This window comes from Staurois parvus, unplaced genomic scaffold, assembly GCF_062004578.1.
Source record: "Staurois parvus isolate SC_StPar_1 unplaced genomic scaffold, SC_StPar_1.0 ptg000019l, whole genome shotgun sequence".
In the NCBI taxonomy this organism is placed as follows: domain Eukaryota; kingdom Metazoa; phylum Chordata; class Amphibia; order Anura; family Ranidae; genus Staurois; species Staurois parvus.
This window is the reverse complement of record NW_028317815.1, coordinates 17,002,486-17,029,088: the sequence shown is the minus strand read 5'-3', so window position 1 is coordinate 17,029,088 and position 26,603 is coordinate 17,002,486. Positions and strand designations below refer to the sequence as shown.

Sequence of the window (26,603 nt, the reverse complement as noted above, 5' to 3'; positions counted from 1 at the left end):
ATTTGCAGGGGGCTGACTGTGCTCAGACGTGGTGAGAACAGTGCCTCTCCCCTGGGAAGTGGACTTAGAGAGAGGGGCCAAGAGGTGGGGAAGTCTCTGTAGATGCACAACAAGAAAGTGGCTGCCTTCAATACACTAATAGGGTTTTTTAATTTCTATATAGTAATCTGCACCCAAGATACATCCTCTGAACACCCTTAACTATTATTTCTAGCACAGATCCTAAGAGTGTGGATAGGATCCAGGATGAAAATGATGATGATAGTATGAGGGGTTACTGGATGCCATGTAACCAGAATTACTTAATAATAAGAACACCACTATTGACTTAAATATTACATTAAAAATAATGGGAGTAATTCTTGTTTTCCAATCCCCCTAGCCCCTTTTTAGAAAAAGTATTTAAGCTACCATCCTGCTCCCCTATCTACTCTCTTAGGCCCTGTGTTGGGAGTGATAAGTAGGGGTGTAGAGAAGAGAATAAATACAGAGATCTTCTATGTAGTACCCAACACTACCTTCATCACAATAGAAAATATTATATGGTGCTTGAGATATCTATTTTTTATCCCCTGTATTTCTATAGTGCTTACAAATTCTGCAGGGCAGAACAGAGTACACGCAAAATGTATTTAGCCTTTTAAAGTCAATGCCAATGTATATTTTGCCACTAAACGTTGATTAAATAAAATGTTTGCACATAAAAAACAAGTCCAAATTCACAATTTAAAGGTAAACTTAATATTTACTCTTTTATTTATTATTGTATCTACAACTCACTTACTGTGCCAAGGTAGCGTGAGCTGTAGGATCTGAAAATTATTGCAATGGCTTCCCAAGACCTGAAAATTTACAGCTATGCTAAAGACATTTGTTTTATTGTGATAGACTATGAAGTACATGATTGTATACTTAATTTGAATGCTTGCAAATGATCCCATGTCCTTAGACTCTCAAGGAATATACCAACAGACAAGGGGAAACACAAGTTTTTATGGCAAAGCGAGTGAAATACAGAACCATTCTTTCACCAGAGGAAGCGTCCACCCAATTTTTTCAGGAATGCTGGCAACTAAACTGCCAAAAATGCTAAATATATTATATATTACATAATTACAAGATTTGCAGGCATTCTAAAAAACAAAACCTTACAAAAAATTTTTTTTTTTTTTTTTTAAGACAGTCACTCTACATATCTATACTCATGTATGGCTATAACTTATAGAAAATTAACACCACAAAAATATAACAATTCTATGTACAGTTGATGGATTATATTCTCTGTGATAGTGTGTGAAATTCAGTGATCATGAAGTGCCTTAGTATTGACACTGTGCATGCTTCATTACATTCTGTCTTTTTTTTTTTTTTTTCCTTGAAAGTTGTTTAATGTAACTGTCATATCCCTGGGTTCATTTAGGTGGGTTAAACAGGAAAAATGATGGATTTATGCAATTTTTAGCATTATACACTTTTTAGCTCGTATCTGCAGAATTTTTTCATAATCCATCTTTCCTTCTATTTTGGGTTTAGTAAGCAGTATTTTTCAGCCTGGATTAGTAATACAGTTTCAGGAGAAAAAACATGAATAATTCTACCACTACTAATTCAGACAGTTGTAGTATAGTTAGTCTATTTATAGGTGGTGATAGTAAGCAAGGACTCTGTATTGTAATACATTTACAATACATGCACACATTTCCATGCTGTTACAAATACTGACTGTGACCTCATTCAGAGTCAGCCTACAAAAACATTCCTGTAATGACAGGTGACAGTTCGGTTATGTACACGCCAAACTGTCTAGGGCTAGGCAAACTACAACTGCACTCAGGACATGGTGAATTCAAATACCTGCCATGTAAGCCAAATTATAGTCTTTATGAAATCTTACCAAGCCTCATACGAAGGTCACATTAACATGCCCATTACCATCTGTAAATCATAAATGTCAAATTGCAACTACAACTTAAAACCCCAGTTTCTCTGATTTTTCAGAAGAGAAGTATAATCTCAAAATAATAGCTACATCAGTTTAAATATAATTTGCTAAACTTTTAGTCCTCATACACACTTGACTTTCTTACAGCTCCTGTTTTTGGCATTTGATGTTTTTTCCTACAGCCAGTAAACCCCCCAGCATTTTATCCTATGTGCCTATGTACACATAGACTGTAATCAACATCTTTTGGCTGGGACATGTTTTGGCTGGAAAAAAAACCCAGGACTAGTGGGTTACTAGAAGAGTTTTTTAGCTGTAAAAATGCTCTAACGCTGAAAAACACTGAAAAACGCGGCAACCCGTGGTAAAACACTGCAAACCGGCGTTTTTGGACTTTTTTTGACATAAAAAAAAATTTTGGAGTAAAAAAAGAAACACTAAAAACACAAATGCGGGGAAACGCCAATAAACTTGGCTAAATGCCGCTAAACGCTAATGCAAAAAAGCTGAAAAACTCAAGTTTTTAACGTGACATTACACAACTAACGTTACCAGCGTTATCAAAACATCCAGTGTGCATGAGGGGTTAGAATTAGAATTATTATTTGTGTCAGTTTAGGCCTGAATTATTAAATTATTAGAATATTAGAAGTATATGGCATTTATAAAAAATATATCTAGTCTTCAGGTATGGTAAAAGTCAACTGAACTGAAAACTAAAAATGTTTGTTAAAGTGAAGTACTGTATATACCTAAAACAATGTTACTAGCACTGCACTGTTTTAAGTCCATAAAAAAAACAAAAAACAGGTTCAACTCATATTTATAACCAAAATGGAGACTGCCGTTTCATATGCCCAAATGTGACTTGACATTAGAAGTTGTAAATGGCAACAATCTTTATTTTAACATTTTCAGGTATATCCCACAATTGTGTTGATGGCAACATTTTTTTCAAGTACACAGAAACCTTATTAAATGATTGTATATGAGGATTTGCAGTTAATAAGGCTAACTCCAATGCACAACTCATGTTAGATTATCTTTTTAGCATTTTCCGTCTCCATTAAATATATCTAGCAGCATATTTTAGTGCAGCTTGAAGGATGATGTTTATATATGGATACAGACTGAGTTTTCCCCTTTGAAAATGGTAGTATATAGAAAACAGGAGAAGCAAGAAAAAAAGACATCAGCAGTATTGGTTATCTAACTGGTTTCTCTTCAACCTTTTTCCTTTTGATTACAATGCAACAAAAGCCAGCAGACTTATCCACAGTTTATCTTTGTCACATGTAACATCTTGTCAGCAGTACAACCTCCCTGAGTGTCTGTCACACATAAGAGATTTGTAAGGGTTTCTATAAAAATAACTGTAAGCAATCCACAGGTAGATGGCACTGCTGGCAAGATGCTGCATGCAGCAAAGGCTATGAGCAGGTTAAAGAGAAACAAGGTATTTGGACTTACCTTTAAATTCTATATCTTGGAGTGCAGTACAGGACACAGGCTGCATATTCATAGAACCTGGTTTATGGGCAGGTACCTTCAGGTGCTTGGACACTGGCAAAACTTTGTTGGACACACGCTCCTCGGCATCCCCTTATAACCCTTCCCCAGTTACTGAGTGCTCCGTCTTACAGCAAGCAATGCAAAGCAACACAGGAACAGATAGGAGGATGGACTGTGTCCTCTACTGTAGATATTAAATTTACAAGTAAGTCAAAAATATCTTCTCTTGATCTTACAGTACAGGACACAGGCTGGAAAGTCATAGACCCCGGGCTGTCTAAAAGCAAAATATAAGAAGACAGACAGATAGGGCAGACAACGTCGAGGTAAACAGACCTGTGCCAAAAGGCCCACGTACAAGGATCAACAGACCCAACTCAGAGTGCTGCTGCAAGAACCTTGCGATCCAAAGATGTATCCACAGAAGCTGGACATCCATCTAGTAGATCTTGGCGATGGTATGAATTAGCTAGATGTTGGAATGCCCAGGAAACACCCACTGATCTGGTGGAGTAAGCACTTAGGAGTGCTGGAGGTGTCTTATCTTTTACAGCATAAACTTCAGTTGTCATCCAATCCACCTGGCAATATCAGATTTTTAGGCAGGCTGTCCGTTGCAAGGTCCTGACAACAAAGCATTGAGATATAATCTTTCCTGTAGAACCTGTGGCTTTTAGACAAACTCTGATCGTAATCACAATGTTCAGACAATGAAGAGCCATCTCTTTGAGTTGCTTAGGAGCAGGGTACTAAGAGGGACAATGTCTCCATTAAGAGGACAGTTTGAAACCACTTTGGGTATAAAGGCCATACATTAAAGTGATTGTGAAGGCTGAAGGTTTTTTAACTTCATGAATTCTATGCATGAAGGTAAAAAACCTCTGTGCAGCATCCTCCCTAATACTGACCTAAACCCCGTCTCAATCCATCGATGTGCACTGGAGTCTAAACTATCCCAGGACTTCCTCTGCTCATTGGCTGGGACAGCAGCGGGAATCACTGGCACAAGCTGTTGTCAAGCACAGCCAGTTAGCTAATGAGAACAGAGAGGGGCAGGGCCGAGCCGCAGTTCCATGTGCGAATGGACTCACAGAGAGGCGGACTGGGAGTGCGCCTGCTCGGGTGCCCCCATAACAAGCTGTTTGCTATGGGGGGCACCCGACAGGAGGGAGGGGCCAGGAACATTTGGTGGGGACCCGAGAAGAGGAGGATCCGGGCTGCTCTGTGCAAAACCACTGTACAGAGCAGGTAAATATAACATTTGTTATTTTTTTTAAAAAAATATGCCTTTAGTATCACTTTAAGCAATTTTCTTCCCTGCAGCCATAGCTATCGTCCAACCGTCTAATTTTTTAAGTCCCTTCACCATTTTTCCCAGAGAATGGAGAGATCAGAAAGGGTAGCAAAAACAGCATGTTGGTAGAGGGACGAAGGCGGTTTCACCAGCTGGTCTGAGCGTACTAGGGTTTCTAAAGGAGAAAAACGCGAAGATATATGTTGATGTGAGAACTGGCTATGGAAGGTGTCAGAAAGTTGCATATTCCGAAACTGGTAGTAACTAGGGATGCCAAACTGGTGGCGGAGGCAATCAAACAAAAGCAATTCCTCATTATCCACTATATGTTCCAGAGTTGTACTTTTAAATTTAGCCCAGCAGAGAGAGAATAGAGGGCACCCAAACTTCCCATTTAAGGCAGATTGACCAGGCTTTGATGATAGTCTTCATTATTAGGCATAAGTGGGTATAGGCCTCTGGGGCCTCTTACAAAGAGATGTCTGAGCGCCTCCAGGAAACAAAGGACAGCCACTTCCAGCACAGTAGAGAAGCTATTCGATTTGGGCACAAGCCACCAGTGGAAATCTGGCAAGACTAAACCACCCTGAAGGGTCGGTCTGGTAAACGTAGTGAAATTGAAACTGGGAGCCTCAGACCCCACACAAAAAGGAGAGTAAAATTTGGTCAAGCTGCTTAAAAAAAGATGTAGGTACCCACATTAGTGAATTCCTGAAAAGGTACATGAATTTGGGTGGAATTTCCATTTTAAGCAAATTAATGTGACCCAGTAAGGATAAGGGTACGTTTCTCTACGCCTTAAGCTTGAGTTTATTCTGTGCAAACACTGGAATCAGAATCTTATCAACATACAATTTTTGCATTATGGGTTACTACCACAAGATAAGTGCACAATGTTACCCACTGCAACTGCAGGTCTCTCGAGATCTGGACAGATGCCTCGGAATCAATCGGAAAGAGAAACCAATTAATTTGCAAACCAGAAACCTGTGAAAATTCTTGCATGGGCATGGAGAACACCTTGTAAGGAGGGGCCAGCATCATTCAAGAACAACAGAAGGTTTTCTGTGTAGGAAGCAACCCTATCCTCCAACCAGCCACCTGCAGACTGCAAAATAGTCAGGAAAACATGCAGAGCCTCTGTAATTGGTTCCATGGCCAGAGTAACTAAGGTTTGAGAGAAGGGGTAACCCTGTCCTGTGCCCCTGTGCAACGGGAAAACAATGAGAGCTGTCCCCCCCAGGCAGGCCGCCACAAAGGGCCCATTGTATAGCAATTGTAGCCAAGCAATAAAGCGCAGGGGAAAACCAATCGGCAACACTTCCTAAACATTTGGACATTATTTTGAAGATCCATTGTATGCTGGCAATATATGTTTTGATTCATGTTGATACCAGTTTCCAGCTGGTAATTGCTGCAGCACCCATTTACTTTAGGTTATTCCAGGAACATGTATAATGAAAATATTTTGTGTGATTCGTGATGTGATTTCCTTCCTGGCTTCAATGCAGTTTTCTTGTAGAACAAATGGTATTTTGGAAACCTACAAATAGTGCAGCTACAGTATCGGTCCAGTACAGGGTCAACCTTTCTTACCTGTCCATGTCACTAGTCCTTAAACAGCGTCCAGGCTTTGTCCTTCACAGTGAGCATACCCCCAGAGGGGTCTTCAGGGTCTGGGTTCCATAGCACCCTCAAGGTAACAACATGCGTTGCAAGTGCTGAGGTGACAGACCAAGAAGGATGCAGTGCCCAAACCAACATTTCAGGTCATCACCACAACATGGGGTCTGGGTACAGCTCCCACGCTTATACTGAGGTTGCACTGATCTGATTGCACTGCATCTGTTGCTGAATTAGAACACAATGGTGAGTTGATTAAAGAATCCACAGTAAAATAATAAACTAGTAAAGCAAATGGTTTTTCCATAAGGGAAAATTAGGCTCATCACCTTAGGACACTAACAAAAAGACTGAAGACTCATGGATTGTAGTATGGTTATAGGGGATACCCAGGAAAGCATTTCCAGCAAAGCTTTGACAGTGTTCAATCACATGAAGGTACTAGACTATAACCCACACCTGTGCCCTGTAATGTATGATTAAGATACAATGGCATATTTGCAGAAACTGCATACTTTGATACATAACTGTTATATTTACTGTAAAACAAAAAAATACATAGCTTAAAATAAGAGTTGTATTTCATATAGAGATCTTGAAACACTAATTCAACTGATCAACTATATAAATATGTAATGTCATTTGCAACCATGTAAAAAAAATACAGAATTTTTGGCATAGGAATGAGCAATGTTCCTCTTTCCCCTTCAAGTACCTGAGCCTCCATTCACCAGGTCTGAATGCAGTTGCATACCTCTTCCTAGAATCTCTGCAGAGGCTGTAGACAGGAGGCTAAAGGTAGAGTAAGCAGCCTGACTATACACTTCCTAAGCCCACCTTCCTGACCTTCCCAACATTGGAAAAGTATGACAGCATGCCGGCAAGCTTGAGGTTGTACTGGATGAACCCTGCTCAGTGGTGTTGGGTCCTGGGTTGGTTACCTCTTCCAAAGCTGCTAGACCAGAGAGCTGTTAAAATTGATGTTTGGGTATCAGTATGCAAAAAATGTGTTTTCATTGCTGTGACTGACATCAGTGCTGGTGGTTATTTTTGCAGACACTGACACGAGCGTTGAGGGCTAGTATTGCAAAATCTAGCTCATAGTACCACAGTCTACTTTCTAAATTTTACTCTTCTTGGTTGAAATTTTGAATTAGATAGTTTGTTTATATATCTGGCCCTCTCAATTTCTTACAACCAGTTTTCAGTACACAACACTGTAAAAGGATGTCTAGCCCTAATACAGACAGCTATATGCATCAGTTTAAGCCTCTTACCTTGCGATAGTTTTAATGATGCTATCAAGCTCATCTGTAGAAGGGGGATTGCAACCCCCAGGTGGAAAGACAAGGTTGATGGGATCAAATAGTCTAGACAAGGATTTGGACAGGTATGCTGCTTCATAAGGCTGCAGGGAATCTTTCAGTGTTTTCTCTGGGCTGAATGGGAAGAAAGATTTGTATTAATGGTCAAATTATGAAGTCATTTACTTAATTAGTGAAGTATGTCTACCATAATTCATTCTGTAAATGCATTTGCTAATATAACTGCATTCAGAGCCATAAACCTCCAGCTATTTTAAGGTTAATTCTCACCACAACTAATTCCACACTATAAGACAAAGTAGTTGATTAAGGTTATAAATAAATATACCTATTACCTATCCCCTGCCCTTTTGCTAGTACTGGCTCCTAAACTACCCACTACAATATACAATATAAAATGTTCAACTTTTCATTGTTGCAATGGGGGAACTAGAGCTAAATACTGGACTGAGTTTAAATTAAATAATTATTAATTAAAAATATTGTTGGCTTGAGTCAATTCAGCATAAGGAAAGCCACCCCAAGTAACCACAAAAAACATGCACATATTTGGGGGCAAAAAACCTGCTTTCCTGCTTTTTATCTTTTGTTTCAAAGCAAACAATGCAAATCTCACTTAAAAAGATCCTCTTTAAATTTTTTAATTTGCAGAAATAACAATGCCTATAGTTAGAAAGCAGGAGAAACAGAAGTCTGCAGTAAATATCAAAAGGTTCCTGGGTACAAATATTAATGCCAATAAGTTGCACAACTCCTTTTCAAAGATATGAACAAAGCCGAAAAATAAAACCCTTCCTAAACTTGAATTCACAGTTTAGCAGTTGGTGTTCATTATTGGCAATTAAAACATATCTACTAATTAGGAACCATCTACAAAATCCAATTGATATAATTAGCTTGGTCATTTAAATAAACTATTCTGACTAGCAAAGAAATTTATGTGAATGGTCTGAAAAAATTAAAATTGACTTAAACACATTTCAAATGTATTCACACTCACTCATGATCTTGTTTTTTCATCATGAAACCGTCTTGTGTGTCATCTTCAATTTGCTGCAACTCGGGCACAAGCTCAGAATTTCCACTACTCGTAAATGAGCCCTGTAGATTTTGGCTGTACTGCTGAAGACGTTTCCATAGATCATTGTATAGCCTGAGCAGTTTAGGGTACTCCCCTTCAAATGCTTGTTTCAGGAATGTGGAAGCTTGAAAACAAATAAGATAACATAAGTGGAAATTATAGGACAAGGGAAATCATGCATAAACACTATTAGGCTTTGTTTATAAAATTGATTTCAACTAGAATTGTCTGTATTGTCTGTGGCTACAAACAACACTATCTCTAGCTGATGGCCAGAATATAAATGTTTGAATGTCATTGTTGTTTCTGGGCCACACCATTGTTTTCAATGGCACAGAAACACAGGTAACATAGGTAGTATCTGCTAAAAAAAAACTAGCATCTAATAGTCTTAATTTTTCTTAAACTTCATGGGGTACCTGCATATATAAGCGGCATTAGTAATGATGCACAAGGTAGAATGGAAAAGAATGGAGGCCCAGAGGAGTTTAGCTATATGTCCAGACAGAAATGCCTTTAACACATCTTCATAAACTAGAACCACAGAGACAATAATAGATTTATTATGGTTGATTTAATAAAACTGCAGAGTGCAAAATCTGCTGCAGCTCTACATAGAAACCAATCAGCTTCCAGGTAATTTTGTTTTTTTTTCTTATCAAAGTTTAATTGAACAACCTGAAGTTAGAAGCTGATTGGCTACCATGCACAGCTGCACCAGGTTTTGCACGCTCCAGTTTTAGTAAATCAACCCTATACGGTCTACTTGATGTAGACAGTTGTCTTTAGTAATCCTCAAGATGCAATGTAGTTGCTTGAAAACAAACATTCAAAACAAGTAAAACATCCAATGATTGGTTTCCTTTTCAGTAAAAACAAACGATCATTATTTCAATCAATTTTCTGGAGGATAAGAAGCTTTCAGTAAAACAAACCTGTATCAAACAATTGTATCATTACATGTGTGGACTGTATTAAGCATCCTTTGGCCACAGTATACATACATCTTACCTGTGGGATCCCTCTAGAACAGATGTCCTTCAGACTTTGGGGGGGGGGGCAGAATGCGGCCACTGGGAGCAGAAAAGGCCCATTCAGTGGGAAAAAAAAATGCTCCTCAGTGGGAGGAATTGTGTCCTATTGTTGGTGTCATTGGGATGAATTGCAACCCCTCATTGGTGTCATTGGGCCCCATCATTGGTGTCATTGGGAGGAATTGTGCCCCATTACTGATGTCAGTGGAAGGAATTATGCCCCATTGTTGGCATCAGTGGATGAAATAGAGCCCCTAGGGCCAGATAAAAGCAAGCAAAGTGCTGCATCTGACCCCCGAGGCACCAGTTTGCAGACTACTGCTCTAGAAGATGGAAATCACTATAGTAGGCATCCCTACTACTGTGATTTACACTAGTTTCTAGGTCCTGTGCCATGTGGCTGCCCTGCTGGATTGTGAACACAGGAAATTAGACATTGCACACAGGTGCCATTCAGAGCATGTTTTGCATTCTCTCCATTAATGCAAAGCATTCTCTGATGGAATAGGTGGAGAGCATGACATGCAAAATGCAAAAAAGAAAATGCAAAGCAATTCCTGAATAATGCCCATGTCCGTGGCCGACCTCTTATGTCAAGGCAGCCACTTGTGCAGATCACTATGGCAGTGGTGTCTAATACAGTGATTTTCAGCATTTATAGGGATCCCACAGGTATAGTATATGCATAGTTACAAGCTGGACAATTGGGCCATATCTGAAATTCTTTTTTGAGAAAATATGCTGAAAGTATAGCATAAACAAAATCACCCTGAATAATTGTTACAGCTGACCACAAGGCACTGTATACTCAATTAAGGCATAATTAATACATTAAATAGAAACGCAGCTTTTTATTTTGAGAGTCACTTCTTAACCACTTCAGTACAAGCCTGTAATACCAGGCTATTTTTCAGCTTTCTGTGCTATAACCGTTATTGACAACCCTCACTGTACCCAAAAAAAATGTATATCTTTCTTTTTTTTTTTACTCAAAGCTGTCTTATTGTAGCATTTGAGAACCAGTTTTTTAATTGTTTCATATAAAGTAAAAAAAAAATATTTGTGAATAAAATGCCAGGGCAGTATGAAATCACATAAAATGCCCCGTTTTTGGAAAGTAGGCACAATTTTACTAAATTGTTTTCCAGATGAAGAAACATGCTGGTATTGAGGTGGTTATAACATGGAGCTTGGCAATGGGGCACTAGATACATACTGTATATTAAGTTATAAACAGAGGGATAAGGAGGTGAAGAGATTGCTGTACAGGTCACATACAGTAAGAGGATGAGATAAAGAGGTAACATGCAAATGTATATTAACCTCCCTTAACCTGCACAAGTCACAAAGAGAGCCTGGAGAGCAGATGTGCAGGACAGAAGGGGGTAAAACGATTAAAAAAAGAAAAAACAATCCCAAATTAATGAAAATCCTTCAACATCAATCCGCTGCTGACTTCATTCAAAAAACTTCATTAATAGTTACTATTTGCTCTCCTTCCTCTGTAGTAAGAGGAAGGGGAGGGATCTCCATTATAAACATCAGTATGTTTACGATTGTGATGGCAGTGATTGGTCATCACAGCAATGGTACAGAGCCACTTGGATAGGCTTGGCACACTGTGGGGTTGTTTTACTAAGGGCAAATAAACTGCAATATGCAAGTTCATCTGATTTCCATCATCCAATCATACGCTAACAAAATGCTTTTTTTCATTTCTCTTGCACCTGATTGGGTATTCTTTACAAAGTGAAGCTTTACCACATTGACATTTACTAAGTAAAATTAGTGCAACTGCACTTTCAAAGTGCACAGTCTATTTGTCTTTAGTAAATTAACCAGTGGTGGATGGGGCGGAGCCTAACTATGGCGGTGTAGGAGAGCACGGTATGGGTGCTCTCCATGGCTTCTCCACCGCCTCAGATACCCATAGAACTGGTCGTGCAGGAGCTAGGGGACCGACCTGAGCACGGTGGGTCCCGGAGTGGAGACGGTGGTCCCGGGAGCGGTGAGGAGTAGGTGGACCGCGGCATTGGGACTGGCTGGAGGCTTGCTGGAGACCCGCTGGAGGAAGTTCGGGCTGACATGCAGGGTTGCCGGGGAGACGAGGAGGTGTGGCGTGACCACGTGGTCAGCCGCAGAGAAGCACTGGGTAGGGGAAAAGCCGGATGGCGTTCCGAGGTGAGAGGGAAGACGCCGGTTCGCGTCCCCCCCAGTGCACGGTTCAAAGCTGGGCAAAGTCTCTCATGGGCAGCCTGCCCCCCCTGTTTGGAAGTGATCTACCCACAGGGGAGTGAACTATGAAGGTAGAAGAGACCCAGAGGAATCCCCCCCTGAAGAAAGCAACAGAAGTGGACATCTGAAGAATCTGCGGGTAGCCTGTAGCTGTCTCATCAGAAGAAAAGCAAGTAGATGGTGAGTGTGAGCAGTTTGGGCTGGCCTATATTGTACAATAGTGACTGTTTGTTGCTTAAAGGGAAAAAGAGGATATGTGAAAGGGGCATTCCCTAGGGGGACTGAACGAGATAAGGAGGAATTAAAGCAGCTTAGAAGAAGAACTAAGTGAAAAAGTGGACAATAATAAGTTTGGATAAAATTTGGGTCCCTGTTGCTTTTTTCTATTATTCCTGTGGTGCCTTTATTGAAGAGAATAAGACGCAAAGAAGAGATGAAGAATAAAAATGTTAAAAGTAGTGGGCTAAAGGGGTCTCAAACTGGTGCGATAAAAAAATATACGTCTCAAGGAAATATGACTCCAGAAAGGTCTCAAGGTGTTGGTGAAAAAAGTGAACTGGAAACGAGTATGGAAGGTAGCCCTAGACTCTCCCTGGGAAAGAAATGTAGTAGTCAGCAAGTTACAGAAAATTTGGAGATGAGAGATCTTGAAAGTGAACTACAAGTACCAAATAAGAAAGAGATGGCAGATATGCTTAAGAATCTAGAAAAAACAATAAAGCAAGAAATGGCAAATATACGGAGTGATTTGGGGCAGATGTTATTGAGGGTGGAGGAGATGAAGGAAAGAGTTAAAAACCATGCCTAATATATCTCTGACCTAGAAAAAAGGACAATAGATATCAGGAAAGACCAAAAAAAATTGCTTTACAAAATGGAAGTACAAGAAAATAGGGATAGGAGAAACAATCTTAGGGTAAGAGGAGTTCCAGAGCCTGTAAAAGGGAGAAGAAACATGAGGCCTTGTCTGTAAAATTTTAAACTCCATAATGGACAGACCAGAAACAGAATTGGTTAACCTGGAAGGTGTTTTTAGGATAGAAAGTATTCAACAAGGAAGTGGAAAAGAGAAACCGAGAGATAAAATTGTCCAATTCCAGAAGCTGGGAAATAAAGAAGAGATATGGAGAAAGATTAAGGGAAGATCAATTATTAAATACGGAGAAATGGATATACAGATTTTTGCGGACTTAACATCGGAGACATTAGGGAGGAGAAGATCTTTAAAACCCCTGTTAGAGTAGATGAAAAAACAGAACGTGCACTATAGATGGGGTACTCTGGAGTGTTTAATTGGATGGAAGAATAGAGTTACAGCTTATTTGAGATTCCCTGAGGACTTAAGAGACTTCTGTGACAGACTTGATTTACAAATGATAGAGGTTCCTGGTTGGGAGGTTGAAGAAGGAGATTTGGGAAGATTGGCAGTTGGCTAGAAGGAGGAGATAGGGAATAGAGGGAGGGGGGGATGTTTTTTTTTTTTCCTCTCCTACTGTTTTTTTTATTATGAGGTAGCTCTTTTTTCAGGTCTTAAGATTTGCTGGGACCATACTGAATTGACTAGATAGACCAGGGGTATCTGAGGTGGTGGGAAGTAGGGGGTGCTGTCCATGGGTGGAGTTCATCCCCAAGGTGGTAAATCTATGGTGGGTTTGGACCCTCAAAAGATGTATAGGCAGAATACATGCCTAAAAAAAGGGAGGGGTGGAGGAGGGGAGGGGGGAGGATATTAAGGTCAACACCCTGCGTGAAAAAAGGAGTAATAAGGGCAGAGAAAGAAGAGGAGAGGAGAAGGTAGAGAGAAAGGAAAATATATAAAGAAAATGGAAGATTTATAACTTTTAATGTAAACGGGTTGAATTGTCCAGGGAAAAGGTTTAAATTATTTAACGAATTACAACATAGAACAGCCTCAGTGTTTTTTTTGCAGGAAATGCATTTTGAAGTGGAATCAAACGTTAAGTTGAACTCCAGATACTCTCCATCATGGTATTATGCAGATTCCCCAATTAAGAGAGCAAAGGGGGTAGCTATAGGATTTGCAAAGAATATAAGGTTTGAGTTGGAGGATAGAAAGACTGATCCAGATGGGAGGTTTTTATTCCTGAAAGGTAAACTACAAGATATTGAATGTACAGTTGCTAACATCTATTGCCCAAATAAGTAGCCGGAGATATTCTTGAAAGGAGTTTTAAAAAGATTGATGGATTTCAGTAAGGGATATTTGATAGTAGCCGGGGATTTTAATTTATGTATGGACCCACAAATGGATACATCTTCTTCTGCACAAAGGGAGGGGAGTAAGTCCCTAAGATCATTGAGGAAAGTGATAAGGGAGTATCAATTGGTGGATAGTTGGAGAATCATGCACATGAAAGATAGAGAGTATTCCTTCTCAAAGGTTCATGAGATGTATTCTAGGTTGGACTACGTACCGATAGATCACTGATTAATTGAGTCTTTAGTTAAAACAGTGTTTCTCAACTCCAGTCCTCATGGACCCCCAACAGGTCATGTTTTCAGGATTTCCATTATTTTGCACAGGTGATTTGATCAGTTTCACTGCCTTAGTAATTACCACAGCTGTTTCATCTGAGGGAAATCCTGAAAACATGACCTGTTGGGGGTCCATGAGGACTGGAGTTGAGAAACACTGGGTTAAAGTAACAATAGAGGTAATGTCCTTCTCAGATCACGCCCCTGTTATAATAAAAGTAGGATGGGGAAAGAGGCCTCTAGGAGGGTTGTATGGAGGTTGAATGAGGCACTTCTAATGGATCAAGAAACTGAGTGGAAGATTGGAGAGGAGATTAGGAGATATTTTGAGGAAAATGAAACAGGAGATGTGTCGGTGGTTACAGTGTGGGAGGCCCATAAGGTATATATAAAGAGGAATCCTTATCGCAATTGGGGCAAGAAAGAAAAGAGAAAGGAGAGAGAAAATCAGTGGGCTCCTGAAGGAATTAAATAAGAAGAAACAGCAGTGAGCGCTAATCCTGAAAGCGGCTAAGCACTCTAAGCAACCAATAACACTTAAAAGCAATAACATAAAAATAGTGCAGCGCTGAAAATAATGACAAAATGACAAAAAAAGTAGTCCACTAAAAGTCTATGTCATATAAACGTATCCAGTGTCAGATGTGGATTCAGAATAGGTGATCCGTGTGGAAATGGCTGGAAAACGCACTCACCAGAAGTAAGACACATAAACGCAGTGTGTATATAAAGCTCATGGATCTTCAATCCAGAGGGAAGTAAAGCTGATCCGGTTACAGGAATGGTGGATCCCTCCTCCGCAGATGCAGTAACAGATCTTCCTTAACACGATTAGATGTAGAATTCCAAGACCAGGGTTCTGCAAGCAAAAGCTTGCTGAGGGCAAAGTTTCAAAGATCAGTTGAGCCAACTGATCTTTGAAACTTTGCCCTCAGCAAGCTGGTCTTGGAATTCTACATCTAATCGTGTTAAGGAAGATCTGTTACTGCATCTGCGGAGGAGGGATCCACCATTCCTGTAACCGGATCAGCTTTACTTCCCTCTGGATTGAAGATCCATGAGCTTTATATACACACTGCGTTTATGTGTCTTACTTCTGGTGAGTGCGTTTTCCAGCCATTTCCACACGGATCACCTATTCTGAATCCACATCTGACACTGGATACGTTTATATGACATAGACTTTTAGTGGACTACTTTTTTTGTCATTTTGTCATTATTTTCAGCGCTGCACTATTTTTATGTTCCTGAAGGAATTAGCTGAGTTTGAACAGTTGCATAAAAAGAATATAACAAAAGAGATAATGCAGAAAGTAAAAAAAAATAAAGAAGAATTAGAGAATATGATGTAAGAGGAGAAGAGGAGAGTCTTTAATAAAGTGTTATGTGAAAGGTATAGATGGGGGGATAGACCAGGAAAGTTTTTAATTAGAGCTTTAAGGAAAAAGAAGAATAGGAATTATATAGATAAAATAAAAAACCCCAAGGGAGAACTGGTTCACTCAACTAGAGATATTGCGAAGGTGTTTAAGGATTATTATAGTAAACTTTATAATTTTGCCTCCCAAGACTTTATAAATAAGGATGCAACAGCAACTATTGAAAAAAGAAGGTTATACTTAAAAAATGCAGGTCTACCGAAATTAAATGAAGAACTTCTGAATTCCCTAGATTCTGAAAATACATATGAAGAAATAAAGATAGCATTAAAGAGCTCCATGACGGGTAAAAGCCCAGGGCCACATGGATACACGGTTAGATATTATAAAAAATACAGTGAATTGCTAATACCTAAATTGAAGTCCTATTTTAAAGCCTTGGGGGGAGAGATGGATACGAGACGGGAATCCCTGCAGGCTCAGGTGGTCCTTATTCACAAGGAAGGAAAAGATCCCTCCCAGTGCTCAAGCTATAGACCAATATCGTTATTGAATACAGATACGAAGATATATGCAAAGATCTTAGCAAATAGGCTGAAAGATTTAATGCCCGAATGGATACATGAAGATCATGTGGGTTTTGTTCAAGGGAGAGAGGGCAGAGATAATGGGTTGAGATCCTTGCTGCTTATTCGGAAAAGTAGAAAGGGAAGGACTCCAGTGGTGGTGCTTTCAGTGGATGCAGAGAAGGCATTTGATAGAGTTAACTGGGGATTCATGATGGATATATTGGAAGTCTTGGGAGTGGGAGTTAGAATGAGAGCATGGATAGGCAAGTTGTATAGAGGGCCCTCCGCAGTGGTTATGGTAAATGGGGAGATGTCGGAGTAATTTGGGATGACAAATGGAACAAGACAGGGCTGCGCGCTGTCCCCATTGTTGTACGTTTGGAATCACTGTTGTCAACAATAAGGAAAAATTCAGACATAAAGGGAATATGTATAGGAAATATAGAACATAATGTGGCCGCCTTTGCGGATGATTTATTGTTTTATGTTGCAAATCCTAGGATAACGCTCCCTAATTTAATGAGGAATATGGAGAGATGTCAAATTTAAAAATCAACCCGGCTAAAACAGCGATATTAAACATACATTTTCCAAATAATGAAAAAAGGAGGATACAAAAGGAATTTCCCTTTGTCTGGAAAGAGAGAGAATTAAAATATTTAGGGGTAAAACTCACTTCGGCATATAAAAACCTGTAAAAATCCAATTATATAGTAATGTTAAATGAAATCAGAGAGGAATTAAAGAGATTAGGAGGAGGAAATCGGTCCTGGATAGGACGCATAAATGTGATAAAAATGGTAATTGTCCCCAAAATCCTATATAAATTCCAAATGGTCGCTATTAAGCTTCCAGAGGTATATTTTAAGATTAAAAAGCTGATAAGATATATTTGGAGAAATAAAAAACCTAGAGTATCCTATAAAAATGGTAATTGTCCCCAAAATCCTATATAAATTCCAAATGGTCGCTATTAAGCTTCCAGAGGTATATTTTAAGATTAAAAAGCTGATAAGATATATTTGGAGAAATAAAAAACCTAGAGTATCCTATGAAATGATAAGTAGAAATAAAGAAAAAGGGGGATTGGGAGTGCCAGCTTTCAAAAGATATTATAAAGCAGTAATTTTGGCTAGAATATTTGATTGGACACATAATTTAAAAGGGAAAAGTTGGGTCACAATTGAAAATTCACTTAGTGGTAATAATTTAAGAGTATATGGGTGCCAACACAGTATAGAGGTTTAAAAGAGAGCACGAGTGTGTATACTTTAAATGTTTTAAGAGTGTGGGATAAAATGCACAAGCAGATGAAGTGGGATTTTATCTCATTTTTGATGCCATTGAGGAACTCAGGACTTTTCCCGCCAGGTAAAGAGGAAATCTCAGTAAAATGGACCAGAAGGAGGATGCCCAGTTGAGAGATATAATGAAGGGAGTAGAGTTGAGATCACTTAAGGATTTGGAAAAGAAAGAGGGAAAGATTTTCACTAAGATAGATATGTGGAGGTATAATCAATTAAAATATAGAAAAATGGGAAAGAGATTTGGGGGTGGTGATAGAGGAGGTTAAACAGAAAAAAATATTTAGATTAATTTACGAGAATGTAAGTATGCGTGAGGTGGAAATGAACTATAAATGTTTGATAAGAGGGTATATTACACCGAGTATAGAGCACAAGATGAGTGGGGAGAAATCACCTTTGTGTTGGCGGGGTGTGGAGAGACAGGCACGATGTATCACATATGGTGGAAATGTTCAAAAATACACGTATTCTGGAGGAACAGAGTACACCAAATCAGGATGATTACGGAAATAGATGTTAGTCTGGACCCTGGAATCTGCGTTTTACATAATACAGAATTATCAGTAAATAAATATAAAGAAACAGATATATGGTACTTTTTAAATGCAGCCAAAAGTTTGATTCCCAAGTTTTGGCGTAAAGTAGAGGCTCCAAAAGAGGAAGATTGGATAGAGTGGACCAGATTGGTAGATTGGAGAAATTATTTTATATGCAGGAAGATAGGTTGGGGACATATTACGTGAAATGGATAAAATGGGAAGAGTTTAGATCGAAGGTGAAACGATGAAGAATGTTTTTTTTTTTTTTTTTTTTTTTTTTAGAAATAAGAACACTTTTCTAGTCTCTTTTTCTCTTGTCTAAGTGCAGAAGGCGAAGAGAAGCGCAGGATGGATAGAGGGTGGGAGGGGGGGAGGGAGATTTTGCAAGAGGGGTTGATGGGAGAAATTAGGAAAATATGGTGAATTATTGTTTTTTATGAGAATGTAAAGAATTTGTATGGTTGATTTTATTTTTCCTAATGTTTTGAAAATCAATAAATATTTAAATTAAAAAAAAAAAAGTATATCAACCAGTGTCTGACCAGAGCTGCCTAAGGACAGCTCGTTTCACAGCCACTAACAAGCATGTGTGTTTTCTCCTATGTAAATTATAAACTACACGAGGAAAATAAGGGTCCAACACTTTGCCTGTGGTACAAAAGCATTTTAAAAACTCAGTGAATGTACTTTGCACACAACATGCATATCCCTTGCACTCTTCACCAAAAACATTAGCTCACTCTTACTTACAAGTCATAATTATTTCTGGACACTTACAATTTGTAGCCTTTTCAAACTGTGAGGAAAGTGTTCGAGTAACTGAATTCCAAAATGAGTACAGAATATCAGATTGTCCATCCTAAAAAAACAAAACACAATGAAACTATATATTTGCTTCTCAAGTTACCTTCAGGTTCAAGGAATCTAGTTTGTAAATAATATTTATGAACCATCGTGTTTCTTTTTTTTGTACACCCTCTTCTGTTACCCACTAAGAAAATTCTGTAGAAAACATATGACCACAGACAGATACTTTTTCAAATGAAGATAACTGTATACACACTTACTATCTTAACTTTTTTTTATAAAGCTAGTTGAGGAATAAAGGAATTATGAAACAGTCACCTGTTACTGTTGTGTAAAGGGGGTTTGAAAACTGCAAACAGAAAACTGCCATTGAAAACCTGCTACCATATAACTTATGGTTGCCATTCATCCTTGTTTGCCAGAGACAGTCCTGTTTTGAGATGGGTGTCCTTGACTAGTGTCCCAGCAATTGTACCCAGGTCAGAAGTAACACTCATTATTTAATTTAACCGTTATCTATGTGTTACATAGTTAGTCTGGTTGAAAAAAGACAAAAATCCATCAGGTTTAACCATACAAAAAACAAAAAACCACAAGTTATAATCCTATACCCACAGTCAGATGGACAGGAGTCAGGAAACACCTTCAAAACAGGGGTGGGCTCCCACAAAAAAGAAGAGCCCCAAAAAAGCCTCCAATAGTGTAGTAGTCTTTATTATCAAGATAAATGTGTATGACATAAATCACACTTACATAAAAAAATCAAGATGGCCGCCAGCCGTCTATAAAAGCCATGCGGCGTCTTAAACGCAGATAAGGGGCACCCCTCTGCCGCGTTTTGATAAAGTATCCGTACACGAAACGCGTCAGAGGGGCCCCTTATCTGTGTTTAAGACTCCGCATGGCTTTTATGGATGGCCGGTGGCCATCTTGATTTTTTTAATGTAAGTGTGATTCATCTCATACACGTTTATCTTGATAATAAAGCCTACTACACTATTGGAGGCCTTGTTTGGGGCTCTTCTTTTATAAGGGAGCCCCCCCTCCCTGTTTTGAAGGTGTTTCCTGACTCCTGTCCATCTGACGTATGGTACTATATGTGATCCCCTGGTGGCTGTCATCGGCATCTCTGGAGGCTGGCTTCTGAATCCTGCTACATGACACCTGGTGGCTGCTGCACAGATTACTACTGCCTTTTGAAGTGCTCCAGATCCAGAGAACCAGGAGTAGGTCTTAAGTACTCAGTGCGCACGCTATCTCATTATCTGGTTAGTGCAATCTACACCTATTTCCACCATCACAGGAGTCACGGATTTCCTGCCTATTAAGCTTATTGACTTTTTCACAGCAGTCACAATTATTTCGCACTACAATTTTATTGACTGTACTTATTTATTTATCCTGTTTATTCAATTTTCTGGCGTCTTATATGCTATGTCCACATTAATGAATGGGTATGAATTGGCTGTACAGACTCATCTGCACAGCCGAGTTTGTCATGTACGCAGGAATGGGTGCATAGATCTTGATGCAGAGCCTGTGAATCTAGAGCTGTGCACCTGTCCATGTGTACCTGTCAAACATGGCTGGGCATGTGGGGCCATACAGCTGATGTGTGTTCATTCACTGATATGGACTCCTGGCACACAGCTCTGTGCTAGGACAGAAAAATACATAATGCGCCTTAATCACCAAAATATCCCAATACGTTAGCTGTATACCTCTCAATTTTTATGTTTGATGAAGCTCCGTTTTCTTCAAACTCAATTCTTTATAATTAAATTGAAAAAACGTTGCAGCTTGCCTAGGCAGAAGTGGTTCCACAGCCTGTATAAACCTGCTCTACTTCTTACTGAAGAAATCACATAAATATGAAATACATATGCTGTATAGTTTCTGATGAAACAGTGAATCTCTTAGAATTATTTAGTAGCTGTATTCTTGCATTACAAAACAAAAATAAAATTTAGACAGCATTGCTTATATCATGATACGTAATCAAAAGCTCAAATATATTGCATGTATTGTTGAAGTTGTCAAGTTCTAAGGCATCATGCACACTAGGCTCTTCTGAACACTTTTTTCATTACAGGAGAAAAGCAAGGGTAAAACACGCCTGATGCTGCGTTTTTCAAACATGCTTAGGCGCATTTGGACGTTTATTCATTTCACTGGTCAATATAAATTTATTCTTGCCATTGAAATTAATAAATGCTCAAGCACTATACGCGCCTAGTGTGCTTCAGATGGTTTTTCTGCCCATACATCTTTTCTGAATGTGATTGTGGTGTTGTCAGATTTCTGCCCTTAAATGCTATTGCCTCCAAATGCCTATGTGTGCATGGACATATAGGCTAACAATGAGGGCTATTATGGGCAGGAAAAAAAAATTCAAACACCTGTAAAATGAGCGTTTGACAGCTTGAGACCTAAATCTTTATCTGCACAAAAAAAAAAAAAAAGGAGAAGTAATTTGTTTGCTATTTTTTTTCCTCCATTGTTGAGTTTTTCTAGCACCAATAACTGCAGGACAGAAAAGAGGAAAATTTCTATAAAAAACACAGACAATAAAATCCTATGTACACTGTAAATATATTGCAGTCCTCCAAAGACACTATGGGGTTTATTTACTAAAGCTGGAGAGTCCAAAATCAGACTCCCTTCTGCATAGAAACCAATCAGCTTCCAGGTTTCATTGCCAAAGCTTCATTGAACAAGCTGAGGTTAGAAGCTGATTGGTTTCTATGCAGAAGGGAGTCTGATTTTGGACTCTCCAGCTTTAGTAAATAAACCCCTATGCAACTGTTATGAAAAACTATCATTTTATTATCAATTCTAGCACCTGACCTAGGCACCTACCTGGTTTACCAATTTATAGATAAAAGGTGGATATCCGTGTCACGGGCACGGCGTCAGATCCCAGCCCTTCTCACGAAACTCGTGACCGAAGGACTAGCCAATCTAAAACTGCGCTGTCACGTGCGTAACAATACCAAGCCCAGCTGCACCCTGCACAAAGATTTTCCAGCTAATGGACTACAATCTATGTACCTGCAGCCTGGACGCGATTGTTACTGGGTCGGGTTAATTATGCAATTAACCCTTCGCACTGCCACCACCTCCTTTTTGTATAGAGAAAGAGGAAACTCAGCAATACATTAGGATAATTGGTTAACCGTCAGTATTCCGCTATCTCTACAGACCGGTTATACAGAGGGTTAAATACTCATAGTAGCGTTCTCTTTAGAGGCAGGGATTTGTAAATTGCAATACAGAGCTATAGAAACAGTTCAACACTTTTAGAAAGTAAGATTTATTACCAAAAGGTTAAAAGGGTGCAGTACGAATATTTACAGAAAGAAGATGTAACCAATATATATATATAAATATACAGAGCACAGCAAACAGATAACAGAAAGACGTTTAGGTAAATAAGTACTTGCCCAATAAATGCCTGGGGTTAAGCAGTTTCAAGTCGGATGAGCTAAGAAGGGATTTCTGGTCTCGCACTCGGCTTCGTTGTTGCCGTGAGATTCTCCTTTGCTTTCTGTCCGATAGATGTTATATCAAGGACCGCCCTCACTTCTCTGACTGCTCACTTGTCTGACTCAACACAAAAAAAAACCTCTTCTTTTCTAAGACAAACTCAACTGGAATCTTCCTAACACGGCCAATCCAATACCTTATTTGGCAAAAGAATTGTTAGGCAGGCTCAACATCGTACGCTGCTTGCATTCCTGAGGGACGGGAATGAGGAGATAACATCTGCTCTTCTGTGCACACTTCCCCCTCTCAGGTGTTTGCATAGGAGTTTAAGAGAAATACCAAAATGTAGAAGTTTGGGGTAAAATGGAGAACCGCACCTCTCCCTGTGGGCATGATTGTGACAATCGGCACTTACACTTAGTGGCAGCTTCGAAAGTACTCCACAATGAGTTTCAAGCTTTCAAAAACTAATAAGAAAAGGAGTGCTTCTGGACCCCAAAAATGACAAATACTTTCCCCAAACATATCTTCATATGCTAATGCAAAACAGAAATTCAACTTCCCATGAGGGCACCAACAAAAGCAAAAAAAACTTTTTAATAATATACAAGAATGAGAAAATCTTATAACAAATGGAGAAGATGAATTAAAAATAATAAGCTAACTAATCTGTTGGTAAAATACTTTGCACACAAGGTGCTAATGTCATAGCAGGTTCATAGTTACTGTATATATACAGTATATAGTTCTAAAATTAAACCAGTGCAGTTCACATGAATAGCATGTCCAAATTAGATTGAAGAGTCTCAGAGAATATCACCATCTCCGCACTAGTGTCTAATGAATAACAATTTAACAAAAGTGCACTGAAAGCAAAACAAACTAAATAGCAAACAGAATGTGATCATTAGCCACGAGACACTAATGTGGAGAAGGTGATATTCTCTGGTGATCAACACCACCATATGCTCCAGATACTCACCAATTTGTGAATCCATAGAGGGATTTCTGCCTTTATGCTATTTTGTTGGTTTTCAAGAGATACCAGCAATTTTGTCTGGTGAGTGCTTGGAGGATATGGTGGTGGTGATCAACTGTTGGTGGTGGATTGGATTAAGAGCTCGGACACAGGATTTTGGATCTGCTTCCTATCCAGTTTTTATGGCACAAGGCACTTTAATGAAGATCATTAGCATATATGGATTTTATAGTGTTTCTTGAACATATGGACTTTTGAGGATACAAAAATGGGTGTAATTCTACTAGTTGAATGATGAAATTTAAAGAGCACATGTCACTTTATTTGAATAACACGTCGCTTTTGATTTGAAGCACTATACTATATTTAATGACTGTTTTTTATTTATTTATTGACAGTTTTGCACATAAAATCGTATACATATTGTTTTTAATTTGATCACAGTTTATAATCAGAGCTAGCGCTGCTATAATTTGTTGTTCCTTAGGAGATAAAGAAAAAAATACAATCTCCATATTAACCATACATGGCAGTCCATGTCAGACCATGCACCATAGAAGCTTACAGTAAATTAAGTAAACTGAGTAGTGTTGCATAAACAGTTTCTCCATAGGTGTATAAAAGATACAGTCAACTGCTATCCACTCAAAGACCTTTAAAGTGGAACTGCACTGCATCTGAGCACCAAAAACAAAACCACTATTTAATTATTTTTGATATTCAAAGCAAACTCACCCTACTGTCCATGTCTCCATGCTTTATTTTGCTGTGAGAAATCGCTGTGAAAAACACCCCCTAGCATTCCTGGCTGTGTCCATCTTGAGTAAGGGCAGATGATTCATGTAGCATTTACTTCCTTGAATCTATCAGCTCTTAGCTCAGGCATGCAGGCAGGAGGCTATGCTTATCTGAGAAAACCCCTTCCCCCCCCTCCTGAAAACTCCTGGGATCTATGAAATAACTTGTCTAGGCATGGAAACCAGGAAGCAATTGAAAAAAATGGGAAAAAAGTTTAAAACAATATGATATACTTTCATATTTACTGATTCTAGTGGTATTAGAATTAAAAATACTCAATGTTAATGAGAGAGTGAAGTTCCACTTTAACCATATGTGGCAGCGTGTACCTAACAGTGCACTACAGAAGTTTGTATCCTTTGGACCTTGCAGTGTTGCACAGGGAACTTCTCTATAGAAAAACTGTATACATAGTACAATCTCACTGTAATTCAGCAATGTTCTAAATGTTCCAGAGCATGCAAACACGTGGTCTCAAAGGCCATGAAAATCTGCACTGCATATTTGACCAAAGCATTGCAAATTGCAAGCAGTCACTCCCAGCAGGGGAAACTATGAAAAGCAGGACAAACTGATGGAGTAGCCATAGTTCACACTTGTGCAGGTTGCAGTTGATACATTCTCCGAGTGAGTTTTGCATTTTTATGACAAGTTTTTGATGCGTTTCGCATTTTTGGAGGGGTCTATTGTCTTGATGGAGTAACCAGCAAAAACGCAAGCACTGCCTTTTTGATGCATTTCCATTGAAGTCAATGGAACCACAACCGCAACCTGCTGCAGAAAAAAGTCCTTAACCTCCCTAGCAGTCTGATTATGTCCATATTTCTGTGCTCAAAGCTGTAAATTTTTTTGCATGGAAATATGTATTTTTTTTTATTGTAGGCCTGTAATTTTTAGGAATAACTCACTGAAATCTGTCCAAACAAGAGTCTAGTAAACATCTCGGGTATGATAAAATTTGAAACACAAAATCATAAATTATAATTTAATAAATAATAAAAAATATTATAATACATTTAATTCAATAATATAATCAAACCAAAAACACTGAAATTTTAAATATAGCGCCAAGTTCGCACATCACTTAGCAAAGTCGCAAAATCGTTTTCAGTGTCCGATGACGAATTTTCCCACGAATCATCACTCAATTCTTCAAGTAGTTCTAATTTACTATCGCTGTTCTCTAGCTGGTCTAAAACCGCTTTTGACATAAAGGGAAATTTTTTGGACGCCATGGACGTTTCTCAGTTTCCAGGCAGAACAAGCAGTAAAAATGCAGGCAGGGCACAGGACAAAGCACTAGGGACAAAATGTATGTGAAATGGTTTGATACAGTAATGTTTTACTATGTGATTTTAGTGATTTTAGTGAATGTCACTTTGTCATTTTCAAATTTCCCGCCGTTCCGTCCCCCGTACATCCAGACGCTCACAGGGGACGGAACCCAGATGACAGATGCCGGCATCCGTTGCTGGTAGATGAAGAAGAGTTTGAATGGGAATCCCCATTTGTATTTAATGCCCTGAAATTGAAAAGCTTGCAGATATGCTTTTAAAGTCTGCCTTTTAGCAAAAGTGATTGGTGAAATATTAGCAAATAATTGGAGCGAGGTACCCTGAAAGGAGAGATCTTGACAACCACGAGCTGCCTGCAGCAGGCTCTCTTTTGTACAATAATAGTGGAACTTCATGATAACATCCCATGGGCGACCATCTGGGCGCCTTGTTGCCAAAACACAATGTATGCGATCCAATTCCAGGCGTTCTAGTTGGATCTCAGGTGCCAATTCCTGAAAAAAGGCAGTAGCTGTGCCCTGTAGGTCAGTGATAGTTTCTGAAAGGCCACGTAGTCGCAGATTATCTCTCCGGGCCCGATTTACAGCATCTTCCAATTTATCGCAAAGCTGATTTATCCACCTCCAGCTTGTGGCCTTCAAGAACAGTGGTAGCCAGATCCATGCGGCTCTCTAACTGATTAGTGCAATGCCCCAATTCCATGAGACCTTTAGCGAGGTCTGAGGAGAGTTTGCGGGAAGCCGCTGCAATCTCTTCCCTGACTATGGAGCAGAATTTCTGCAGCATAGCTTCAGAGGAGAGCTCAGCGGACCTTACCAGTTCTGAGGGAAACTGTTGTAGGCTATCCTGCTGTGAGTCAGGGTCGCCTGTGGAGGGCGGAGTGGTTTCATCAGGTGCCGGAG

At 39.2% G+C, this 26,603-nt stretch overlaps 1 protein-coding gene across 1 annotated transcript in view; it reads right to left on the bottom strand.

Moving 5' to 3' along the window:
- The window catches only part of COG5 (component of oligomeric golgi complex 5), a 430,205-nt gene that overhangs the window by 99,537 nt on the left and 304,065 nt on the right, over window positions 1–26,603 (bottom strand). The window contains exons 11-13 of the mRNA XM_089685182.1: window positions 19,114–19,195; window positions 8,697–8,901; window positions 7,649–7,810 (exon numbers count right to left, since the gene is read on the bottom strand). Coding sequence (XP_089541308.1) covers window positions 7,649–7,810; window positions 8,697–8,901; window positions 19,114–19,195 — 449 coding nt within the window. The remainder of the gene's footprint in view (window positions 1–7,648; window positions 7,811–8,696; window positions 8,902–19,113; window positions 19,196–26,603) is intronic.